Below are 26,061 nucleotides of genomic sequence, written 5' to 3'. Positions count from 1 at the left end.
TTTGTGTATTTTGAGCACCATAATAACTTCGCATAAGCAACTTAAATTAAGCTATGTAACATGAGTTGAAAATATTAATGTACCATAGCTAGGTAAAGGTCCAATTGAAAGAATTTACTGATTGTGGTCGTAATAAAACACATTAACTCAATTACTATATAAAGTGTATTGGAAAGACTAATAAATTTAACAATGATTTTACTAGATTTTAAAACACGTCACCACCGATTAGCAAAAGTCACAGAGAGAAAAAAAAAAACATTGTCAACAGATTATAAACCTAGGGTTGCATTCCTTTACAACACCCACCCTGAATGCAAGCCCATACCTCTAGTACAAAACAAATGTTTATTACATATAGTCCCTTTTGTTAGTATATCAGCAATCATTAGGGTTCCTTTAACATAACAAAACATTATCGCATTATTATTGACATGGTTCTTTAAAAAATGAAATCTTATATCTATATGTTTTGTCCGAGGTAAATAACAATCATTGGTAGTTAGTCTTATAGCACTTTGGTTATCACTGTAGATTGGTAGAGCACTTTCTTGAGCCTGGCCCAGTTCTTTCTGCAGCTGCCTCAGCCATAGAGCCTCTTGTGCTGCCGAAGTCATGGCCATATACTCAGCCTCAGCAGTGGACAAGGCTACGGTTTGCTGTTTGCGCGAACACCATGAAACAGCACCTCCCTGCAACATAAACACATAGCCAGTGCACGACTTCCTGTCATGAATGTCGCTGGCCCAGTCAGCATCACAGTAGCCGGAGATTCCGGTTTCGCCATCTCTGGTATAGGTCAGCTTCAAATCTTTAGTACCTTTTAAATATCTCAGCACCCTTTTTACTGCCACCCAGTGCTCTAATTTAGGATTTTTATTAAATCTACTCAGTGTATTCACTGCATACGATATATCTGGACGAGTTCCTTGAGCAATATAGAGAAGACAGCCAATAGCTTGCTGATAGGGAAACTCTATTTCAGTTTCATCTTCAGAAATTGTTTCAAATTTTGCTGACACTTCTATAGGTGTTCTGACAGGTTTACACTCTAGCATTCCAAACTTACTTAATGTTTCTTTTATATATTTTTGTTGATCTAACATTATTTTGCCATCAGCTCTAGTAATGTTAAGCCCAATACATTGACTCACTTCACCTAGATCTTTCATTTTGAAATGTAATTTTAATTTTTCTTTTATCATGTCTTTGTCTTCCTTTTGAGATGTGAACAAAATGAGATCATCCACATAAACAGCAATATATATACTTTTAACACTATCATAATAAATGCAGGGATCAGTCTGTGAACGTTGCAATCCAATATCCTTTAGAGATTTATCCAATTTAATGTTCCACAGCCTGCTGGCTTGTTTGAGCCCATATAGCGACTTGTGTAAGTGGCATACCTGTGAGCCCTCTTCATACAGCTGTGGCTGTGTCATATAGATTTCAGCATCAATTTCTCCCTGCAAAAATGCTGAGACAGCATCCATTTGATCAATATGTAGATTTAGTTTAACTGCCAAAGCAAATAGGTAACGTACTGAAGAATATTTCACAACTGGAGAATATATTTCTCCATAATCTATTCCTGATTTTTGAGCATAGCCTTTAATCACAAGTCTAGCTTTAAATTTTATAATATTGCCTTGTTGATCAGTTTTTGATTTAAACACCCACTTGCATGGTAAAGCCTTTTTATTGTCTGGAAGATCTGCCAAGCTCCATGTATTATTTTCTATCAATGATTCATACTCTTCATCCATAGCCTTTTTCCACTCGGACGCATTCACTGAGGATAAGGCCTCTTCGACAGTTTGCGGGTCAGTGAGGTTTGTCATAAGACATAAAAGGCTAGATTTACCCTTTTCATCGTTAGACCTATTTCTTGGCCTTAGAGTGATGTTTCTGTGTATCATTGGTCCAACAGGGGGTGAAGGGTAATATGTCTGATCATAGTCGCCTGTATCTGTTTCATACTCACTTGAGTCCGGACCATCCTTTTCTACTGAGGTACTCGGCGAGTCTGAAATATCAGGGACCTGGTTTTCTATGGATTTCTCTGACAGATTATCTTGTAACAAATTGCCTGTGCTGCATGTGCTCTGCTTATTAATCTCAGGCTCAGACTTTTCACACAGAGGCACAGTGTAACATTCATTTAATTTTTCCAAAAACACAACGTCTCTACTTTTAATTACTTTATGTGTCTTAGGGTCCATTAATCGGTAACCCTTTGAATTCTCACAATAGCCTACAAATATCATTTTATGTGACTTACTGTCCCACTTAAGGCGCCTTTCCTTAGGGACATGTACCATGGCCTCACAACCAAATATTCTTACATGAGACAGGTTTGGCTTTTTACCACTCCACATTTCATATGGTGTTTTATCACCTAGTGACCGTGTTGGTGAACGGTTCACAATATATGCAGCTGTGGCAACACTCTCAGCCCAATACCGTTTATCCAAATTTGCATAGCAGAGCATACTTCTTGCTCTTTCTACCAATGTACGGTTCATCCTCTCTGCCAGTCCATTTTGCTGAGGAGTGTAAGGGGTACTTGTTTGATGAGTAATGCCACAACTGGACAGATACTTTTGTAATGAACTGTTACAGTATTCCATGCCATTGTCCGTCCGAATTATCTTAATCTTATTATCCATCTCATTTTCCACCTTCATTTTAAAATCTTTAAAAATTTCAAGCACACTCATCTTATCTTTCATGAAGTATACGTACACCTTTCGTGTGAAGTCATCAATAAAAGTTATAAAGTATTTCATACCTCCATAAGAGAGATTCTCCATTGGGCCGCACAGATCAGAATGTATCAGTTCTAATGGCTTCGATGCTCTAGTACCATGATTGTTAAAAGGCTGTCTTGTTTGTTTTCCTTCCAGGCAACTGGGGCAGATGGTGGTGACATTGCTTTTCTTCTGAGCCAGAGTCACACCTTCGGTGCATTCGGGCAACTTATTTACATCTGAAAAATTAAGATGACCCATTCGAGTATGCCATAGAATACAATTATTATTAGCGGCTTCATCTGTGGAGGTTAGGTGGACAGAGAGTTCTTCTACGTTAAGACTGTATAATTTATTGGAAAGTGTTGCTGAACATAAATACTTCCCGCTGCAGTCACATATTTCACAGCCTTTATTATTGAAGGTTATTTTAAATCCATTGTTTACAATAGTGCTCACTGAGAGTAAATTAGCTGCCAGACCAGGTACATACAGAACATTTCTCACCTGAATGTTTTTATTACCGGGTAAACTAATATTTACATCTCCCATAGCTTTCACTGCCATCTGCTTCTTGTTGGCTGCTGTTATGCTGTCCATAGGTGGCTCGGTGACGTTGTACAACCAATCCTTCCTGTTCGTCATATGCATGGATGCACCAGAGTCTATGTACCACTTGTTGCTGCTCTCATCGATGGTTGCTGAAAAAGCTGCAATAAAACCTGAATTATCTTCTTTCTTCTGCTCTTTATGCTGCTTCTTAGGATTTCTACAAAATCTAGCTAGGTGGCCGTGTCTATTACAATTATAGCACCTGGGTCCCTTTGTCTTCAACGGAGGCTTGAAAGTCTTTGAATTTGAATAAAAAGCAGTAGAGTTGCCGTTGGGCTCGGATGACTTTATCTCTTGCATAAGCTTGGTCTTAACAAGGTCAGCACTTATGATGGCACCTGAATTTTCCAGCCCCATAATCATTGGCTTGTACATTTCCGGCAGGCCAGCCAACATTAAGGTACCCAGCCATTCATCGTTGACTTCAAATCCAATATTTCTGAGCTTATGCGCTGTAGTCATAATTTTACTCACATAATCTTCTACACTAGTGCTTGATTCCAGATTTGTATTAATTAAATCCCTTAAGAGACCCACTCTCCGTGTCAAACCACTGTCGTCAAAGGCCTTTTCTAGGCTTAGCCACACTTCCCTCGCAGTCTTACAATCCTGCACATGTATATAGTTCTGAGGATCTAGTAACAATATCAATTTTGCTCTGGCTTTGATATCTTTGTTAGCATCGAAAGGTTTCGTCGCATCAATGCAATGCCATAAGTCTTCGTGCTCAAGGTATGTGCGGACACTAAACTTCCACGTAGCAAAATTGTCACGCCCCGTCAATTTCTGTATGTTGAACATATTATTACTGTTGTTACTATTCATTTTCAATGTTGCGCCAGCCACGTTGTAATTACATGTAACCTCAAAATCAAAGTTCGGATGTGTCAATTATTTTTCCGTAACTCAACCACGCTCTGCTACCATGAAAGAATTTACTGATTGTGGTCGTAATAAAACACATTAACTCAATTACTATATAAAGTGTATTGGAAAGACTAATAAATTTAACAATGATTTTACTAGATTTTAAAACACGTCACCACCGATTAGCAAAAGTCACAGAGAGAAAAAAAAAAACATTGTCAACAGATTATAAACCTAGGGTTGCATTCCTTTACAACACCAATCAGGAAGAAAAACCGGTCAAGTGCGAGTCAGACTCGCGCACCGAGGGTTCCGTACTACAGTCCTATTTTTTCGACATTTTGCATGAGAAATCAAAACTATTGTGCTTAAAAATAAATAAAAGTCTGTTTTAGAATGTACAGGTGAAGCCATTTCATATGATACCCCACTTGGAATATTAATCTTACTTTCAAAGTTGAAAATACTAATTATATTTTGTTCATGAACACATTTTTTTTGTCATGTAACCACAAATTCACTGTTTTCGATTTTTCTTCTTAAGGCAGCTCAGTTCGGTGCTTTCTTCATACAAACGTAGGAGGGAAAATACAACAATATTCGATATTGTACGCACAAAACTAAGAATTATATCGATTTATCTCGTCATTATCTAGGTTCAATGATATCTAAAACATTGAAAAAAATATTGATTTAAAAGTTACGAGCCTCAAAAGATTCCTATTTTAACACTAAATTTATGTCAACTTTGGGCGTAAATAAATAAGATTAGGAATAGGAAAATTCTAAAAAAAATTATCATTAGACATAGTTTATTTATTCATTAGTTGAAATAACTTTACTTTGCAAACCTAAATTCAGTAGTTTTTTCTCAAAAATACTTTTCCCAAACTACTGTTCAACCCTTTTCAAGCGCTAGATTTCGGCTAAAATCATCATGCTTCTCACCCCAAAACATTAGACACCGCGCGGGTGGCGGAGGGAAGGGCCAGCCCAGCGGCGCGCGGCTGCGCGTGTAATATTGTGGTTTCTATGACGACAACTGTTGTTATTAATATGTTTTCAAAAACAAAAGTCGTAATGATTTTATAAAATTAATTTTTATTCAGTGGCTATGCAAATGTGTAGAAGATTGAGCAGAGCAGAGTCAATAAGTCCTTCAAATACTTATTGCATTTTGTACATTGACCTCTGGAATTTGAAATTTGGACACCAATTTTATTCATTGGTTTATTGACCTGACTTTGTTGTTGAGGTCCTAGTAGGGATATCTACTCGTGTGGTCCTAGTACAATAGGTAAGTAACTTTGTTTAGTTATTTATTTTATCTAATTTTAAAAAACCGGCCAAGTGCGAGTTGCTCGCGCACCAAGGGTTCCGTACTCAGGTATTTTTTTGACATTTTGCTCCATAAATCAAAAACTATTATGCATAAAAATAAATAAAAATGTGTTTTAGAATACACAAGTAAAGCCCTTTCATATAATACCCCACTTGGTATACTTATCATACATTGAAAATTGAAAATACTAATTATTTTTTCATTAACACACTTTAATTTTTTTTTGTAAGTTGTAATCACAAATCTATGGTTTTCGGATTTATTCCTTTACTTGTGCTCTAAGACCTACGTACCTACTAAATTTCATGATTCTGGGTCAACGGGAAGTATCCTATAGGTTTGTGTGACAGATACGACACAGACGGAGAGACGGACAGACAGACAGACAACGAAGTGATCCTAAGGGTCCCTTTTTTCCTTATAAAGTACGGAACCCTAAAAGGCACCTGTATATGTATAATAATATAGGTAGGTAGGTACCTACCTGGTGGTATTTCTTTGTATTTTTAGGGTTCCGTACCTCAGAAGGAAAAAACGGAACCCTCTGTCTGTCGGTCCGTCTGTCCGTCCGTCCGTCTGTCCGTCCGTCCGTCCGTCCGTCCGTCCGTCAGTCCGTCCGTCCGTCCATGCGTCTGTCGGTCCGTCTGCCCGTCCGTCTGTCCGTCTGTTCGTCTGTCGGTCTGTCCGTCTGTCTGTCTGTCCGTCTATCTGTCTGTCTGTCTGTCTGTCTGTCTGTCTGTCCGTCTTACAAATAAAGTACGCAACGCTTCGTACAAATAGTACTTTTTTATTTATTTACTAGCTGACGCCCGCGACTTCGTCCGCGTGGATGTAGGTTTTCAAAAGCCCGTGGGAACTCTTTTATTTTCTGGGATAAAAGAAGGCAGGTCATGCCTGTCGTAGAGGTGATGGCCGTTGGAGCCGGAAAGTTCTTGAGTGGAGACCGCGTAGGTATAAGTAAGCGTAGTGTGGGACGCCTTCCAGCACGATGGACCGACGATATACAGAGGCTGGCGGGAAGTGGCTAGGTGAGGAAGGCTGAGGACCGGGTGTGGTGGCGCTCTTTAGGGAAAGCCTATGTCCAACAGTGGACGACCGCAGGCTGATGATGATGGAAAAAATCACGTTGATCCGTTGCACCCCTCACACGTCCCTATCCGCCTTCTCCACTCCTGTCACGCTGGCGAATAAGTTTGGAATAGAATAGGATTTCGATGGAGTGCGTGGATTTTTGTGAACGGAGTTCAACCATGTAGTCGTGGTTTGGTACAATAGTAAATGGTACAATATTAATTCACCAACAACAGTTCCTAAAACCCATAGAATAGGAGTGCAGTACCCTGCAGCATCAGTATTGAAGAGTTGGAACTTAAAGTTCAATAATGGTATATATGTTTGGCATCTACAATATTATCTCACAATCAACAGTGGCTTAGGAGTGCAATACCCTGCATCATCAGGGTTGAAGAGTTGGGATATCGAGTTGAATTATGAAGTCGTTGCTTGGTACCTAAACCAGAGATAGTTTATTCTAAGCGTACCTTTAATATCAATTCAACATCAACTATTCCTAAAACAGCTGATTGAAATCCAAAAGTACAAAAGCTACCCGTCATTATTATGATGATGGTTGAGAAGTTGGAACTTGAAGTTTTAACATGTATGGTTTCTAACAAAAAAGAATGAATGAAATCGGACTACGCGTTAATGAATTACAGCTCAGTATACATTTTAACTTTCAACCCCTCTCCTAAGGGAACCATGCTGAATTTCGGGATAAAAAGTATCCTATATCCTATATCCTCATAGTATGACGTCAAATCGTACCAAGTTTCATTGGAATCCATTCAGTAGTTTCAGCGTGATGCGCGGCCGTGATACAGACAGACAGACAGACAGACAGACAAAAATGAAAAAAAAATCCAGTTTTGGGTTCAGTATCGATTATAGAGTGCCCTCGAAAAAAAAATTTCAAAATATCTTCAATGTACAGAATTTCACCTGTTACAGTTTTATTATAAGTAATAAAATAATAATAATAATATTGATTCAGATACAAGTTAGCCCTTGACTGCAATCTCACCTGGTGGTAGGTGACGATACAGTCTTGCTTACGACTATTTCGGATCGGAAATTCTTGGATTCAGGTTAAATGCAGTGCAAAAGAGAGATCATTAGGATTCCGTACCTCAAAAGGAAAAAGGAACCCTTATAGGATCAGTTTGTTGTCTGTCTGTCTGTCCGTCTTACAAATAAAGTACGCAACGCGTACTAGTACGCGTAGTCTGTCTGTCTGCTAGCTTTTCACAGCTCATCCATTTAACCAATTTTGATGAAATTTGGTACAAAAATAGCTTGCATCCCGGGGAAGAACATAGGCTACTTTTATGATAAATAAGATTTAGTGGATACCGCTATTTTTCTGGAAATAACGTTAGATGCGAAACTTCAATGGGGCTCTCATATAATAACTTATCGAACAGACAGTTCTGCTGCAAATGCGGTAAAAAAGATTCGCCAGTTGACAGACATAGAAACGGCGAGACTAGTATATTTTAGTTACTTTCACAGCATTATGTCATATGGCATATTATTAGAAAAGAAAAAGAAAGAAAAGAAAAACGTTTATTTTTTAAAGCTGTACCACACATTACCAGTTACCAACTGGTTAGGTTATCCCAGCGCCTCTTATACTTGAGTAATAAAGTCAAAAAACCTCAAGTAGAAGAAGCGCCGGAATAAAGTATGTCATGTGTGGCACAACCCAAAAAAAAGGTCCCTACTCAGCATAAATGCATATTGTCTTGCACAAGTACAAAAACATACAGCGCTGGTTTTCAGTAGAAACCCTGATTCAGATGGCACCACGGAATTATTATGGGGTAATGCTGCTGATATAAATTCTATTTTTGTGCTGCAGAAAAGGGCTGTTCGAGCCATATATAGTATGGGACCACGAGAGTCGCTGAGAACTAAATTTAGAGAAGTTAAAATTATGACAGTGCATAATCAATATATTTTTGAAAATTTATTGTACGTATATAAAAACATAAATAAATTAAAAAAAAAAGTGACTGTCATAAGTTCAAAGTGACTGTCATAAGTTCAAAGTTTTCATAAAACGTAAACTAATTAAAAAATCCTATTACATTGTAAAGGATTATTTAAATGATAAGCAAGCTTGGGAATGAGTTGCTCGGCTTTGTGATAGTTCTAATAAGTTTAATTTATGATTTTGTAAAGTGGTGATAATAAAAAGAATACCCGGCTGAGTTAGCTGTGGGCTCTTCTCAGTCTTGGGCACGTTTGGAACCCTCGTAGCGTTTGCGAAATAATTATCACCACTATATTTTACAAATCCAACAACTGACAATCGAAAAGAGTAATTTATTACCTATTTTGAACAAATCATTTGACTTTGACTTTTGATCTCGGAAAATCAAAGTTCCCACGGGATTTTTAAAAAACCTAAATCCACGCGGACGAAGTTACGGGCATCATCTAGTGCATACTAAATAGTTTTTGATTCATCATGCAAAATGTCAAAAAATACTATTTACCTATTTATTTATTTTTATTTTTCACTAGCTGCCCCGGCGAACTTCGTACCGCCTAACAGTCGATTCTTTTTCAGGATTTTTTTAAAAATTTTCTCTACGTAAGAACCATATTCGTACTTCAAGGAATATTATAAAAAAAGAATTAGCGAAATCGGTTCAGCTGTTCTCGAGATTTGCGATCAGCAACACATTTAGCGATTCATTTTTATATGTACCGAAATTCTAGTTACATAGTAGTAATAAATTAAGTTACATTGTAAATGCTTATCTCTAAACAGAGATTTAGAGATAAACATTTTACTATTGTAGTACGGAAACCTCGGGGCGCGAGTCTGACTCGTACTTGGCCGGTCGGTCTGTCGGTCGGTCGGTCGATTTATTTTAGAATGCATCGTATCGACAGCTGGTGGTAGTAGTTTACATATATCCTACTAATATTATAAACTAGGTGAAGCTATGATAGCCTAGTGGTTAGGACGTCCGCCTTCTAAACGGAGGTCGGGGGGTTCGATCCCGGGCACGCACCTCTAACTTTTCGGAGTTATACGCGTTTTAATTAATTAAATATCACTTGCTTTAACGGTAAAGGAAAACATCGTGAGGAAACCTGCATGCCGAGTTCTCCATAATGTTCTCAAAGGTGTGTGAATTCTACCAATCCGCACATGGCCAGCGTGGTAGACTATGGCCAAAACCCTTCTCACTCTGAGAGGAGACCCCTGCTCTGTAGTGAGCCGGCGATGGGTTGATCATGATGATGATGAGGTGATGCCCGCGACTTCGTACGCGTGGAATTAGATTTTTAAAAATCCCGTGGAAACTCTTTGATTTTCCGGGATAAAAAGTAGCCTATGTCACTCTCCAGGTCAACCATACCCATGCAAAAAATCACTTCGATCCGTTGCTCTGTTGCGACGTGATTGAAGGACAAACCAACGAACCAACAAACAAACACACTTTCACATTTATAATAGGTGTAGTGATGTGTGTGTGTGGATGTTTGGATGTTTGTTACTCAATCACACAAAAACGGCTGAACGGTTTTGGATGAAATTGGGAATGGAGATAGATAAAAGTGTAATTTAGGGTATACCCTAAATTAACACATAGGCTACTTTTTATCCCGGAAAATCAAAGAGTTCCCACGGGATTTTAAAAACCTAATTCCACGCGGACGAAGTTGGGGGCATCAACTAGTAATAAAATATAATTTGGACTTATCCGAATTCCGAAAGTCAGGGTTGTCAAATCACACTTATATTATAAAGGCGAAATTTTGTATCTGCGTGTGTGTGTGTATAGGTTTGTTACCCTTTCACGCAAAAAGTACAAGACGGATTTGGCTGAAATTTGAAATAGTGATCGCTTTTGAAAGAGTTCTCGCGGGATTAAAAAACCACTATATCCTCGCGGACGAAGTCGCGTGTATCATCTAGTTACAAATACATAAATACATTTTCAAAAAGATTTTCATTTCATTTCATTTCATTTCATTTCAAATATAAGTATGTAGGTCATATTGTGTGCTTAGACAATTTAATTATATACTTGAGTTTTCATGTAACAGAAACAAAAATGGATTGGCGGAAGAGGAAAAAAGAAACGGTTTAGACTCGCAAAAGCAAATCCCTTGCAAAGAGGAGATCTATTAAAATTCATCAGAATCTTTCCAAACCATAATATTATCTTGTGATGATAATGCCATTACTTTTTCGGGGTTATTCCTGTGAGTCACACCCGACGTGAGTAACAATGTGACTCGAGGGGAATTTTATTTGACTGAATATGTACTTTTCCGGGATGCTGAATTTGATAATGACATTTATTTTCAAATCCAAAATAGCAGACATGCACTTTTCACAAAAAATAGAAATGGGTGTCGTTTTCAGGGTTTCCAGGATGCTGGTTTTGATAATGACATTAATTTTTTAATCTAAGATGGCGGGCCAGCACTTTTTATAAAAAATAGACGCGAGTGTCGTTTTCAAGGTTCTCCAGGATGGTGAATTTGATGATGACATTTATTTATTTTCAATAAATACTTATATATTATACTTCTATTTTAGTGGATCACAGGATTTTCTTTGACAAGGAAACGACAAAGCAAAAAATCGAATTGAATTAGATTATGATGCTATCACACCGTACCATTTAGAGCCAGCTTCTGAAAATTTGACACTGTGTTTGTAAGTTGATATTATTTAGATACTAGCTAATGCCCGCGACTTCGCCCGCGTGGATTTCACATTTTTCAAAATCCCGCGGGAACTCTTTGATTTTCCGGGATAAAAAGTAGCCTATGTGTTAATCCAGTTAAGAATTCTAAATTTCATTCAAATCCGTTCAGCCTTTTTTGCGTGATTGAGTAACAAACATCCAAACATCTACACTTTCACATTTATAATTCCACTAGCTGCCCTGGCGAACTTCGTTCCGCCTACGGCCTAACAGTCGATTCAAATTTTTTAAATTTTTCTCTCGGTAAGAACCATCCTCGTACTTCAAGGAATACCTAATTTAAAAAAAGAATTAGCGAAATCGGTTCAGCTGTTCTCGAGATTTGCGATGACATTTAGTGATTCATTTTTATATTATAGACTAGCTTATGCTCGCGACTTCGTCCGCGTGGGCTACACAAAATTTCGAACCCCTATTTCACCCCCTCCAGAGTTGAATTTTCAAAAATCCCTTCTTAGTGGATGCCTGCGTCATAATAGCTATCTGCATGCCAAATTTCAGCACGATCCGTCCAGTATTTTGAGCTGTGCGTTGATAGATCAGTCAGTCAGTCAGTCAGTCAGTCAGTCAGTCAGTCAGTCACCCAGTCAGTCACCTTTTTCTTTTAAATATTTAGATTAGGATTAGGATAATATAATTATTATGTTACTAGCTGCCCCGACGAACTTCGCACCGCCTACAGTCGATTCTTTTTCAGGACTTTTTTAAAAAAATTCTCTCCATAAGAACCATCCCCGTACTTCAAGGAATATTATCAAAAAGAATTAGCGAAATCGGTGCAGTTGTTCTCGAGATTTGCGATCAGCAACACATTCAGCGATTCATTTTTATATAATATAGAGATTTACTATTTGTTGTCAGATTTGTCAATGCTGAATTATGTTGTATTTTAGTGACTCAAGACATTCCTTTTAGAAGAAAACAAGGAAAATAAAATGAATATGCCCAATATACGTACCACTGAAATCCAACATGATACTGCAACATTCAATTCTGTACTAAATATTGAAAGGTCTACCATCCCATACTTGTAAGTTGTTATGCTATGTTTTTTGCATACATTCTATATAGATAATACTCACAATATAATTATGTTGATTGTATGTTTATTAATTCCAGAAATGAAATGGAGAGCTTCAATAGTTCTGCGTCGAATGATACATCTAATGTGACTGTTGAAACAGAAAATGATACATATTGTGTTTATGTGTGTAGTGGGCTTTTAGAGGGAAATTGAATTGTACCTACTTCCTACTTATAAAAATAAAATTTTCATTTTTGAGATCAAAGTGGAATTTATTTTGACTTTTGTATACACAAGTAGATAGTATATATAGTTTTTAGTCGCTACTAATAGATAAGTGTAGGCAACAAAAGTTATTTTCACAGACAAACGAATGTGTAATCATGTGTTCCTAATAGGTAATCCGCCAGCACAGAGAATTCAACTCCTAGAGTACGCATATACAAGGTTTTACATGAAAACAAAATCGTAAAATGTTGGCGGGGGACAGGGGAGAATGCTTTGTTGTGATTGGTGGACTGACTAATCAAAACAATGTGCGGAATGAGGGTACCGAACGGGCGTGGGCGATGATTCATTTAAAATTCCGTGGGATCACCACGATTTAGCAATGCAATTCCTTAGGTACAGCATCAGGGTCGAGAAGTGGGTCTTCGAGTTCAATGATAAAGTCTTTACTTGATAGATATAGGTACCTACCTCCAATATCAATTTATAACCGACAGTTTCAAAATCCCATAAGTTTTGGTGGTCATGTCCCCTGCAGCATCAGGATTGAGGAGTTGAAATCCTGTGTGTCCTATATAAAATGACATTTTATATAGGACAATGTTGCAAAGTTTCTTTATCAATTAAAAAAATACGCAAATCGGTTCAGAAATCTCGGAGATTTCTGTGTACATAGGTAGAAAAACACAACTCCTTTTTAAAAGTCGGTTAAAAAAGTATCCTTTGTTAATCCTCTACTTGTCTGTAAAAGTCCCGTCAAAATAGGTTCTGCCGTTCCGAAGATTAGCCCGTTCAAACAGACAGACAGACAGACAGTTTTTAAAAACGTTTGATTCAGCTGTTATGGTACAGTTCAAATAACAATATTATGAGCTTGCGGTAGTTATTTCGAAATTACAGACAGACACTTCATAGAAGTATGGATTTCTATAATATATACGAGTTGTTTATACACGCTGAGGCAGTAGTTACCTAATAGGTATGTATGTAAGTGAGATTTTATAGTATTCATCAAAAGATAAGTAGGTAATCATTATCATTCAAAAAAAAATTAAAAAATATTTATTTCAGTAGGTAAAACAATTTCACATAGTGCGTAGTAATTGGGACCATCCCAGTAACTGTTTTAGTATTGCTACGAGTACTCGTGGCAGGCGACCCCGCTCTTCCATAAAATCTTATACAATAATAATTGAAATAAGTAGTTCCTTCATAAATCATATATTTACAAAAATTCATCGGTGACATCTGTCCAACTATCTGTGTGCCATCATCAATATATCCGGACGCTAGTGTGAGCGCATGCACTCGCTACACTGCTCATCACTGAGTCTATTTCTTTCTATCACAATGTTAGGTGAAATAGCATACAGGTTACCCACGTGGGCCGAGCAGTTCGGACGTGCATCCAGCGTCACCTTAAGTGTGCTATACGATTAAATTTTATTGAAAAAAAAGGAAACAAATGACAACCATTACATAAGCCTTTGATATGACCCAAAATCCATGGACCTAAAAAGAAAGCAGCGAAAGTTCGAAAAAGCTAATTTAAAATTGCTCGATAGCTTTTAAAAGCAGCAAATGTCCCAAAACAAGCTCCCTCCCTTGTTTTAATATAGACCCATAAAACATAGGAAACATTTCTGCGAAGGGTAAAAGCAAAAAAAATATATAGTACGCGACCGAAAGTAATGTACATCGACCTTTAGGAGATAGCAAATTTGTAGAGCACTGTCTTTGTCGTTGAGACCGACAAAACGTCATATAGGTATGACTGACAGAGACAACGGTCTACAAAGCCGAAATGTCATTCTAAAGGCCGATGTACATTACTTTCGGGCGCGTGCCGTGATAATATGATACTCAAAATAATGGCAACACAAATGATACGCCCAAAAAAGGGAGGGGAGAGGATCGCGTTTAGGCATGGCACACCCTTGCGACAAAAGTTGCCATGCCACGGACTTAGCACACAGTCAGCCAATGTGTGTTGCCCGTAATAAAAACAAACACAAAAATGCAACAAAATAAAATTATTACAAAAAAAAAAATGGCTATGGCCTGAGATTTTTCTGAATTAGTCACAAAAGTCGTATCCAATCATGGGGAGCATATTGCTATTGCGCTGGAACTATGTCTCATTTACATCGAAAGGTAAGTAAAAATATACCATCAGCTCGAAACTAGTGCTAGCTCTAGTGCTAGTGCTCGGTCTAGTGCTGACGTTACTAAAATGGCGGCCACGCGCATTAGCAATTTGCGGGACTTATACCTAATTTTGAAAGCTTATATTTTGACCAGTTGTACAGGTCTGTTGGCAACTTTGTCTTGATAGCCTCACGAAATATAATTAGTAAAGTAATAATTTTGTGGAACGAACAAAGCGTATATTATAATAGGACGATAAAGTGCTATTTTACTGTTACTATTATCCAAAATCTAGATTAAATATATTCTAAATTATGTTCCATTTATCTTTTGAACTATTTCCATGATCTAGTTTTAGTATTGAGATGTCAACATTAATTCAACTAAATTAGCAACATAATATTATTCTAGGTCAATCCTATTGATTCAGAAACTGCGTATACTTTCCGCCATCTATGCCAGTTACTTTCTCACCTATCCTACAAATGGTTACACCTATCATACCTGCGGCATATCATGGTGCGCCAGCTCGGGGTGGTGGTACAGCGGATGGGGGTGGGGGTGTAGGGACGCGGCCCTGGGCGTCGTGCGTCTCGCCCCCCGCGCTCTCACCGCACCCCTCCCCCGCGCTGACCCCCGCGCGCGGTAGTCCTCGCCGTTTAGCGACACTGTGTCTGAAAGAGACGGAATCATATGTCAGGTATGTGGTTATTGTTAGAAAGATGGACATTATGATAAGTAGTGTTGGTCAAAAACTTAACTAAGCGTCTGGTTTCATCAGCTCGAAACTTCAGTCTAGTGCTGACGTCACTAAAATGGCGGCCACGCGCATTAAGAATTTGCAGGACTTATACCCGCCACTGAAGTGGCAATGTTCAATAGTTTAACTCGCAACTCGCTGAGCTATAAGTATGGGACAGAAACGACGGAAACGTTTAAGTGCGGAAACCAGCCCAGCGCGAAGAAGAAGAAGTATGGGACAGGTCGAGATGGCAATCGGGGAGGAAACGCCTCGCACGCCCGCACAGCCCCCGTGCTAATCCGGTACGGGCGAGCGCGGGTGACGTGCGGGTGTGTGAGGCGTCCCCCCCGCCTCATACCCCGATTGCCGTCTCAACCGGGCGCGGACAACAAGTATAATATGTCGGTTACTCAGGTTCCCCCACGGATCTCCTATTTTTTGATCTTGTACAGAAAGATTCTTGAGTTATTTATTAGTAATTACCTGATGCCCACGACTTCATACTCGTGCATTTAGGTTTTTAAAAATCCCGTGGGAACTCTGATTTTCCGGGATAAAAAGTAGCGTATGTCCCTCTTCTGGTCTAAAACAATATCCATGCATAAAAACACGTCGATCCGTTGCGACGTGATTGAAGGACAAACCAACAAACAAATACACTTTCACATTTATAATAGGGGTAGTGACTAGCCCGCGACTTCATCCGCATGGACTTCAGAAATTTCAAACCCCTAAAAAAGCGTGAATCTTACCATGATCCTGTCTGGGCGGATGTGGGGGTCCATGTTTGGGCGGGCGGGCGGCTTTGACGTCGATGTCGAGAGGCACCCATTTGTGTTTGCCCGATTTGCTGCCCCCTTTGCCTGCTGCGGGTGATACAAGAAAAGAAAATTAGTACTATGGAAATAAATAATTTACATGGGCTTGCTTCGACTAACCTAAAAATTATACATACAGGGTGTAACCAGAACGCTGGCAAAAACGAAGATCGGTGATAGTACTGATGATTACTGATTTAAGATACCACACAAAAACGCGAAAAAAATAAAAAACCCTACATTTTGAAAAAGTTTACGATACATTGCAAAAACAACATCTCATTGTCGCTAGAGGTCAACAAACGTTGCGTAAGTAGGCCACTCGGAGTCAATGCCACATCGTAGGCGGGGCATTAACCTGAGTTTTGCACGCTAAACATTGCGGGTATGAAAAATACTAAATCAATAAAACTACAAAATGGTTATTGGTATTGGATTGTGTTTATAATCCGTACGAATTAACACGGTACCTGGCTGAATTAATGACGTTTAAAGAAATGAGTGCAAAATAAATAAATACATAAGTATTTTATTTTATTATTATTTGGATAGATGGATGTTTGTTACTCAATCACACCACAAAACAGCTGAACGAATTTGGATGAAATTAGGCACAAAGATAGAGAAAACAAGATGGGGTTGTTTTCAAGCAAGGTGCCATGTTAATAATGCCCACGGGTAGTAGGCAGTATAACAATAACGCTAAGTTTTTGCCAGCGTTCTGGTTACACCCTGTATATGCTATGCTTGCTCTTTTCGCTTCAGTCGGGCTCGTAGGGATGCTTAATTCAGAATCTCCTTCGTGAGTTTCTGGCTTCGTGCTTTACAAAAGCACTCTAGAGGTAGCACAGACAAGACTGTGTGGTGTCGGGATGTTTAGATTTCGTTATTGGGTGCTTAGGGGTACTCCAGCTACCGAAAGTATATCTGACCCTTCCATTAAAAGTTAAACCTTAACAGTTTATGTTAAAGCATAAATTTTAAGAGCTAATAAAAACTTTTTTTTATCGAACGATATTTTGTGGCCGTTTAGACAATTCGTTAAAAAATGTTTTCTTTTACAAGAATAATTGAGTCTAAAAAAACTCAATTTCAAAGTCATAAAAAGAGGTTTTCTGTACCCGTATTGCGTAACCCAAAATCTCTATTGTGAAGAGATAAGAGGCCTAAATAACGGGAGTTAAGAATGAAAAACCGGCCAAGTGCGAGTCAGGCTCGCGCACGGAGTCTTCTGTAGTACAGTCGTATTTTTTCAACATTTTGCACGATAAATCAAAAACTATGATTCATAAAAATAAATAACAATCTGTTTTAGAATCTACAGATGAAGCCCTTCCATATGATATCTTACTATGATAATTGAAAATACTAATTATTAGTTCATGACTACAATTTTTTTTTGTGTGATGTAACCCTGTAAATTTCCTGACGGACGGACAGACAGACAGACAGGGTACCATTTGTACTTTTGAGGTACGGAACCCTAAAAAGCAAACTACAGTACGCGTCAGAGAATAATGTACATTGGGAAGGGGAATATGCTAGGAACAAGATGAGGGGGTCCAGGAGTGGCACCCACCTGCCGCTTTGTTCTTGTCATGCTGCGCGTGTTTGTCGTTGTACGCCTGGTGGTTGTGGGTCACCTCCACCTTCTCCACCCTCGGAGGCTGCTCCTCGAGCGGTGTCCGCTCTTGGTCCTGGAAAGTAACAGACAGAAGATTAAGGAGTTGGACTACACGAACAATCTATTTTGGTGGTGGTGGTAATCTAATCTAACAAACGAAATTGGTGGTAGATGCATCCGACGATTCAAAAGTACTTGTGAAAGTTGTGAATAAAAAGTCATTTTATTACCTTTAATCAAAATTTTCTAAGAAGTTACTTTAAAATACAGTGCGACAAGGCTCTCTTGGCACTTAAATGACATTGACGGGGGGGGCGCTGTTGGAGAACATAGGCTTAGAATATTCAAACAAGAACAAAGGGGACACTTGACGGCAACGTTAGTTCCGATTTTCGCCACGCGCCAGGATAGCCTTGTCGCACTGTATCCTGGGACAGAAGTCATGTATTCCAAACCTTAGCCATGCGTATGAGGAACTATAACTCATGGCTAAGGTTTGGAATACTCTTCCGCGATCTGTGTTTCCTACCAATTACAACAAATTACCTTTAAAACAAGAGTGAATAGGCCTTTTCTAGGTAAACGCGTCCGATCTTAGGGCATATCATCACTTTACATCAGGTGTGATTGTTGTCAAGCGTGTGCCTATGATGAATGAATAAAAAAATTGACTGAGAGTCCTCTGTGAATCATCATTATCATCATCAACCAATAGACATCCAATGCTGGACATAGGTCTCTTGTAGGGACTTCCACACGCCACGGTCTTGCGCCGCCTGAATCCAGCGGCTCCCTGCGACTCGTCTGATGTCGTCCGTCCACCTAGTGGGGGGTCTTCCAACTCTGCGTCTTCGCCATTCCAGCACCTTGGGACCCCAACGTCTATCGGTTGTACGAACTATGTGCCCTGCCCATTGCCACTTCAGCTTCGCAACCCGTTGAGCTATGTCGGTTACTCTAGTTCTCCTACGGATCTCCTCATGTCTGATTAGATCACGTAGAGAAACTCCGTACATAGCTCTCTCCATCGCCCGCTGAGTGACTGAGCTTTCTCTGAACCTCTGTGAATATATATGTTTTTTAATAGGGATAGCGAGCAAACGAGCAGGCGGGTCAGCCAGCCTTTTAGGAATTTGTTGGTCCGCCCCTTGAATAACCCCATGTTGTAATCTAGTGGGAACACCGCCGATGGGAGTTGGTTCCACAGTTTGCATGTGCGTGGAAAGAAGGATCTGGCGCAGCGGACGGTCGAAGTCAAAGATAATATATTAAACAAGTACAGATCGCTAACTCTCTATTTAAAATTGTAACTAGTTCAAGACTATTACTAGATGGCGTCACTTGGTTCGTATGAAATATATTTTTTATGGATTTGACGAAATATCATATTTTACTTGTCTGGTTCATCAAATTTATTTATATTTAGTAACAAAATACAAAATTTTCACAACATCACCATCGGAAAAAGTTAATTCTTAATTTTAATTATTGACTCATTGAACTTTACGATATCCATAGCATTTTGCTTTGGATAGCTGAAGTAGTATTACAAAATTCCAGTAGATGGCGTAACAAAATGACTTGTTACTTGAAAATAAAATTATTATTTTGCCTTTGGATTGGTGACGGTTGAATTTGACGGTGTGTTACAATTTTCTGAGTGCTTTTATTTCTTTTCCCTATTTCGTTTGTGAATTGTTTCTGCTATATGGCCTCCGAGATTCTGCTAACCCGATTACTTGTGCTTGCTCCTGGATTTTTGATGATGCCAAACTGCTGACCTACGCTTGATAGCGGACCCTTTGATGATTGCCTGTGATTTTGGATTTCGTTTATTATTTGAGTAAAATTTGAGTTGGCTCTAAATAAAATTGAGTTTCATCAGCTGTTCGATAGATGGCACTAAATAAATTCGATAACTCACATTTTAGCTTGCACAATAATGCCATCACACTATAAGGAGTTGACCTACAAGGTACCGGCGACTTAAAGGAGTTTTACGCAAGCTTTAAATGAATGTATGACGTTAGCGATCTTACTTGTATATATTATCTTTGGTCGAAGTGCACCAGACACACAGGTGGTGAGGGTAAAATTCCTTGCGGTGGCGCGCGGTGCGGTTGTAGAATGATGACGTCATACTTACAGCATTTCCGTTATGGTGGGAGGGGTCGTCATGAGGAGGCGGCGTGGAATGGCACCTAGCTCCCGCCACCGCAGCGCCTAACGTCGGCCAGTCGCCCGTGTCTGTGAAGTCTGACGCCTGTGGACAAGGAAAAGCCAGGTTTTAGATCAGGCATGTCAAAGATACGGCCCGCGGGCCGCATCCGGCCCTCAGACCATTTCAATACGGCCCGCCACTAATATCTCGTGAGGATTTTCACTCGATGCCACCACACCTACCTAATCTATGTTCATTTCCGGGATGTATCATGTAAACTTTGAAACCTTAGGAATTCAATTTTGTAATGTGTATGCTCACTCAGTACTGAAGCGACTGTTTCTGCCATCTAGTAGCGACATCTTTTTGCAGTTATCGAAACTACTTTCAAAGGCCCATATTACAATGCAGCTCTTTGAACGAGAAATGACATACTTGCTTTTTACTATATTTTATAATTTTTATAGTGTTTCACCTACACTTGAAGGAAATTTCTAAATAATTTTAAATACACATCAAAAATTGCGAACCGGCAGGAATCGAACCCGCGTCTCCTGCGATCGCGCCCGACGCTCTAACCACTAAGCTACAGCCCGCTCGGGCGCGATCCCAGGAGACGCGGGTTCGATTCCTGCCGGTTAGCAATTTTTGATGTGTATTTAAAATTATTTAGAAATTTCCTTCAAGTGTAGGTGAAACACTATAAAAATTATAAAACTTAGGAATTCAATTAGACACCACCTGCATTACATTTTGACATGTTTTTATTTTACCCTATATTTTCATATTCTTAAGAGCGGTAGCGCACTGCATCCGATCCGAATCCGTGAAAATACGTTCCGAAATAGTCATAGAACTATTTGTTGTAGTATTAGTAGTTTTAGCACTTGACTAACTTATATGCTTGCGTGGACTACACAAATTTCAAATCCCTATTTCACCCGCTTAGGGTTTGAATTTTCAAAAATCCTTTCTTAGCGGATGCCTAACTGCATGCCAAATTTCAGCCCGGCGATCCGTACAGTTTGAGCTGTGCGCTGATAGATCAGTCAGTCAGTCACCTTTTCATTTTATATATTTAGATTAGCATTTAGCTCATCATAATTTAGCCATAATTTAACATTTTTGGATTTTTGGTAAAGTATTATTTCGACTTATTTTCACTTATTACCTGGCCATCGTGCTCGACCCGGGCCCAACTTTTTCTGGTCCTCCCTTTGCGTCTGGTGGCCACACCGGCTGTCATAATCACTCTATTTTCCCCACTGGCAACACTGACACTTATGCCGACATCGTTATGTTCGTGTGGCAACACTTCGTTCGTAATGGCAACACTTGGGTCACAAACAATTTTTTCACAATGCACTGAGTTTATATATGCTTTTTGTGAGGCAACATTTTAAGGCTCGTTTTTCTATTGAAAAGATAAAATAAAGTACTTATAGAAAAACTAGATGATGCCCGCGACTTCGTCCGCATTGATTTAGGGTTTTAAAAATCCTGTGGGAACTTCAATTTTCCGGGATAAAAAGTAGCCTATGTCCTTCCCCGGGATGTACTAGCTATCTCAGTACCAAATTTCGTCAAAATCGGTTGAACGATTGAGCCGTGAAAAGCTAGCAGACAGACAGACAGACACACTTTCGCATTTAGTATGGAAGTATGGATCAATAAATATTAATTTGTGAGGTTAATATTTGAGGGCATCATAAGAGAATTTTCTACACCGACTGTGGCAACCACAGACACAAGACATGATACGGTACGCGGCAGAAAGAGAGAGTGAGAGAGAGATAATAGTCAGAGCAAAATCAAAGATGGTTGGGACAAGGTGTCGGAAATGAGCGTACGACCCGAGCGTTGGTTTTGGATATAATAATAAAAAATAATAAAAAATATTTACAGGTTTTACAGTTTTTCCGTATACCGAAGCCGTTAACATTAGGTATCTACACGTCACAAATATCTAATTAAAAGCTAAATAACAATTACTTATAAACTAACAACATTGAACCAAATGTACGATATTTTAAAACTTACTATTTAGTAGGTAAAAACGCAATTATTAAAATTATAAATGAATGTAGGTAGGCAAGTAAAAAGTTCGTTACCGCAAAGCGGAGTACCTAGTTAGGGTGTGGTTATCGTGCTACGAGCGTAAGACGCTCACTCACACTACTTAATGTATGGTATTTTAAATTCTGGTACAGGGTGATTATTTCATTTAAGTTTTTTTTTTTTTTTTTTTAATAGATATAGCGAGCAAGCGAGCAGGCGGGTCACCTGATGTTAAGTGATTACCGCCGCCCATGGACATTTGCAGCACCAGAGGAGCCGCCGATGCGTTGCCGGCCTTTTAGGAATTTGTTGGTCCGCCCCTTGAATAACCCCATGTTATAATGAATAGTTTAATATTTATTAAAGGAATGCATTGAGATACAATATTTATGTGTACTTATGGGCTATTATATAGATATTACTTATATGGTTAGGTCACACTGTACAATGGTTGAACAATAAAAGGGGGGTGGACACTGGACACAGCTTAAAGAGGCGTATTTAAAAAGAGAAGCTTTTCGCATGATGACCTCCAAACTTCGTATCGGGGAAGGAACGCCCCGCACAGCCCCCGCGCCTACCCAGTGCGGGTGAGCGCGGGTGTATAGGTACCCAATCTTCTACAAATCATACAATAATAATAAAAATCCACATAATCTTTAGAGCCTCGAAGCTCAACGGTAAAAGGAGCGGACTGAAAACCGAAAGGTCGCCGGCTCAAATCCCACCCGTTGCACTATTGTCGTATCTACTCCTAGCACAAGCTTTACTTTAAATTGGAGGGGAAAGGGGAATATTAGTCAGCAATTAACTTGGCTAATATTCTTTAAAAAAAATCTAAGTATATCACTTAATAATTGAGGTATGATTGTACTCTTCCTTGTCTATAGCACTTTTTAAACCTGTGGCTCTACCGCGGTTGTTTGACAGCTACAATGTCACGATCGCAATCATCTCTGATTGGTTAATGCTCGCTCACTATTGGCCACAATGCATTGTTGCAACAAGAATGGCACAAATTCAGCCAATCAGAACAATTGAGATTGTAATAATGATTGATGCAGGTTTTAGACAATCGCCCTACAGGTTGAGCTTTCAAATCCTTTGCCAGTTTAAATATAACACCATACCCTACAGCCACGATTCCGAAAACTGGTAAAATATCGGACAAAATGGAAACTGCTCAATCAAAACCGGTACAGCTAAATGTCTTCCTACTACACCCAAATGTCAAGCTCATTTACATTATTATGTGTTCAGCTTTAATATGTCAATGTATGTATCATTGCTACTTTTTAAGGTTCCGTACCTCAAAAGGAAAAACGGAACCCTTATAGGATCACTTTGTTGTCTGTCTGTCTGTCTGTCTGTCTGTCCGTCTGTCTGTCAAGAAACCTACAGGGTACTTCCCGTTGACCTAGAATCATGAAATTTGGCAGGTAGGTAGATCTTATAGCTGACATTTGGGGAAAAATCTGAAAACCGTGAATTTAGGGTTAGATCACACAAAAAAATTAAATTGTGGTCATGAACTAATAATTAGTATTTTCAACTTTCGAAGTGAGTGACTATATCAAGTGGGGTATCATATGAAAGGTCTTCACCTGTACATTCTAAAACAGATTTTTATTTATTTTTATGCATCATAGTTTTTGAATTATCGTGCAAAATGTCGAAAAAATACGACTGTAGTACGGAACCCTCATTGCGCGAGCCTGACTCGCACTTTTTTTTAAAAATATTCACTAGCTGAAGCCCGCGACTTCTAATTAGATTTTTTAAAAATCCCGTGGGAATTCTTTAATTTTCCGGGATAAAAAGTAGCCATGTCACTTTCCAGGTCTTTATCTATACCCATGCAAAAAATGACGTCAATCCGTTGCACCGTTGCGACGTGATTGCAGCACAAACCAACAAACAAACACACTTTCGCATTTATAATAAGGGTACTGATTTGCAAGAGACCTATGTCCAGATGTGGACGTCTATCGGTTGATGATGATGATGATGACACTCTATTGCGTATAACCTTAGCAGGTATAAGATAAATGGTTAGAGTTGCTATTTATTTCTTGAAATTGCTACTAAACTCTTTAGATTTTGCTTAAGAATTAATTCTAAACCATTGACATTTTATTTGTAAACAGAGGCACGTCAAAATGATAGACAAAATACTACAGACGTAACAGATAATATATATCAGCTAATCCAAAGGTCTTACATGGTGAAATTGATTTTATTATATTTTAGAAGTAAAGTAATTGTAGATTTAAATAGAGTATAATGTGGAATTTTGAAGTGTATAAATTTAAAACTAAAGTTTAATCTCTATTGTCGACTCTATTGAATTTGAGTTTTATATGGTATCATTATACTTATGGAAAGGGTAGCCAAAGGGCTATAAATGGCTCTGCTTTGACGGTAGACATCATTAATTTTCCTATTTTTAAGAAGAAGCTGTGACATACCTACAGGTACGAATATTGTTGATTTTATATCTCTATTGTTGTACTATGTATGTTGATTTATGTATTGTTCAAATGTGTAATTGGTATTTCAAAATAGACACCACCGAGTTTTTTCTTGCCAGTTCTTTCTCTCGGTAGATAATATGCTTTTTACGAACTGGCGGTAGATTTTTCTTAAAGGAAATAATAAATTATTTAATGATAAAGCAATAAGTAATGGTAAAGATAAACTTTGATTTGGAGGGAGTTTTTCCCTGAATAAAACAGTTTATTTCCTTATACAATCTTTTATTTTGTCTCCTACCTACAACCACGCCCTAGCTTATTGATAACGAACTAAGGTCTAGACTCTCAGTAGGTTGATTCCTGACTCTATTGTCTCTATACTTCTGAGGCTAATCTAGCATCAGAAGTGGGATACGATATGATGGCTGAATTGTGCCTTTTCTAATGCAGTTTGTACAAGTTTCAGAAATACCGGCCATTTCGGATGGCTTTGTGAAAAGCCATCAAAGATGTTGCAACAGGCGTTGTGATGACTGACGTCCACGAGAGGTACTACAATGGACATTGGATACCCTAAATCGGTATGGAAGCTTATTTTGTTCAAAGTGTTGTGAAAGTGAAAAAAAAAAAAAAAAAAAAAAAAAAAGTTTTTGCAAGACTATTTTTTCAGGCAGGTAGGCCTTAGAAAGTTTTATTGCGTAATCATGGACCTATTAGTACTCTGTGTAATGTAGTAACACAGTTTCATAGTACCTGCCGTCATTTTATTTGTTTTAAAACTAATTGTATTATAGTAATAAAGATGTGGGTACTAAATAAATAAAAAAATTGTGGGTAATTTTGTATTCAGTATAGATGTTCTGTTTCAATGACTCAGATTAATGTTTGAAGGTGTTTAATCGCATGATGTCCCAGCTAATAACACAAATCGGTATTACGAAAATTAATGTTGAAAATTTGCAGGTAGTTAGCTGGTATGAAATTTTTATTAAGTAAATGATCATACGATTACAATAGGTTAGACTTGACACAGGTTATGTCTTTTTTTTTGTATACGGTTCATTAGTAACATTATCTAATCGCACCTAGGTTTGTAGTTTGAAAATTATAAAATGTGGTTAAATGTCAGACTGACCGAGCGGTGAAAAACTAAAGCAAGTTTGTCAGTAAATATTTACTGATGATTAATTTGTGTTCTATTTTAATTTACGTCTGACGTCTAGCCGTATATTCGTAATTTATATGATAGCGATGTTGACATTGAATCATTGAATATTGTTTTACGAGTGATGAGTCATCTTACTTTTTTTTTTAGTTATGTTCTTGAGGCATTTCCTATGTAAGTACTTCGAGAACGAAGTACTTTTCAGGTTGGCCGAATAGATGTATATAATTTATTTATGTGTTACATA

At 38.4% G+C, this 26,061-nt stretch overlaps 1 protein-coding gene and 1 long non-coding RNA gene across 4 annotated transcripts in view; one reads left to right on the top strand and one right to left on the bottom strand.

Moving 5' to 3' along the window:
* Window positions 1–26,061, bottom strand: part of larp (La related protein) — a 104,781-nt gene that overhangs the window by 35,161 nt on the left and 43,559 nt on the right. For all 3 annotated transcript variants that reach the window (XM_034983166.2, XM_034983167.2, XM_034983168.2), the window contains exons 4-7: window positions 20,103–20,219; window positions 17,912–18,029; window positions 16,267–16,380; window positions 15,277–15,446 (exon numbers count right to left, since the gene is read on the bottom strand). In XM_034983166.2, coding sequence (XP_034839057.1) covers window positions 15,277–15,446; window positions 16,267–16,380; window positions 17,912–18,029; window positions 20,103–20,219 — 519 coding nt within the window. The remainder of the gene's footprint in view (window positions 1–15,276; window positions 15,447–16,266; window positions 16,381–17,911; window positions 18,030–20,102; window positions 20,220–26,061) is intronic.
* LOC138404462 (uncharacterized) lies at window positions 10,744–12,654 on the top strand. Its single transcript, XR_011238390.1, has 3 exons — window positions 10,744–11,320; window positions 12,266–12,402; window positions 12,492–12,654. It is a non-coding gene; the product is annotated as an uncharacterized lncRNA (long non-coding RNA).

Source organism: Maniola hyperantus, chromosome 28 (assembly GCF_902806685.2).
Source record: "Maniola hyperantus chromosome 28, iAphHyp1.2, whole genome shotgun sequence".
In the NCBI taxonomy this organism is placed as follows: Eukaryota; Metazoa; Arthropoda; class Insecta; order Lepidoptera; family Nymphalidae; genus Maniola; species Maniola hyperantus.
The sequence above is the reverse complement of the archived record's forward strand: the minus strand, read 5'-3'. Positions and strand labels throughout refer to the sequence as shown.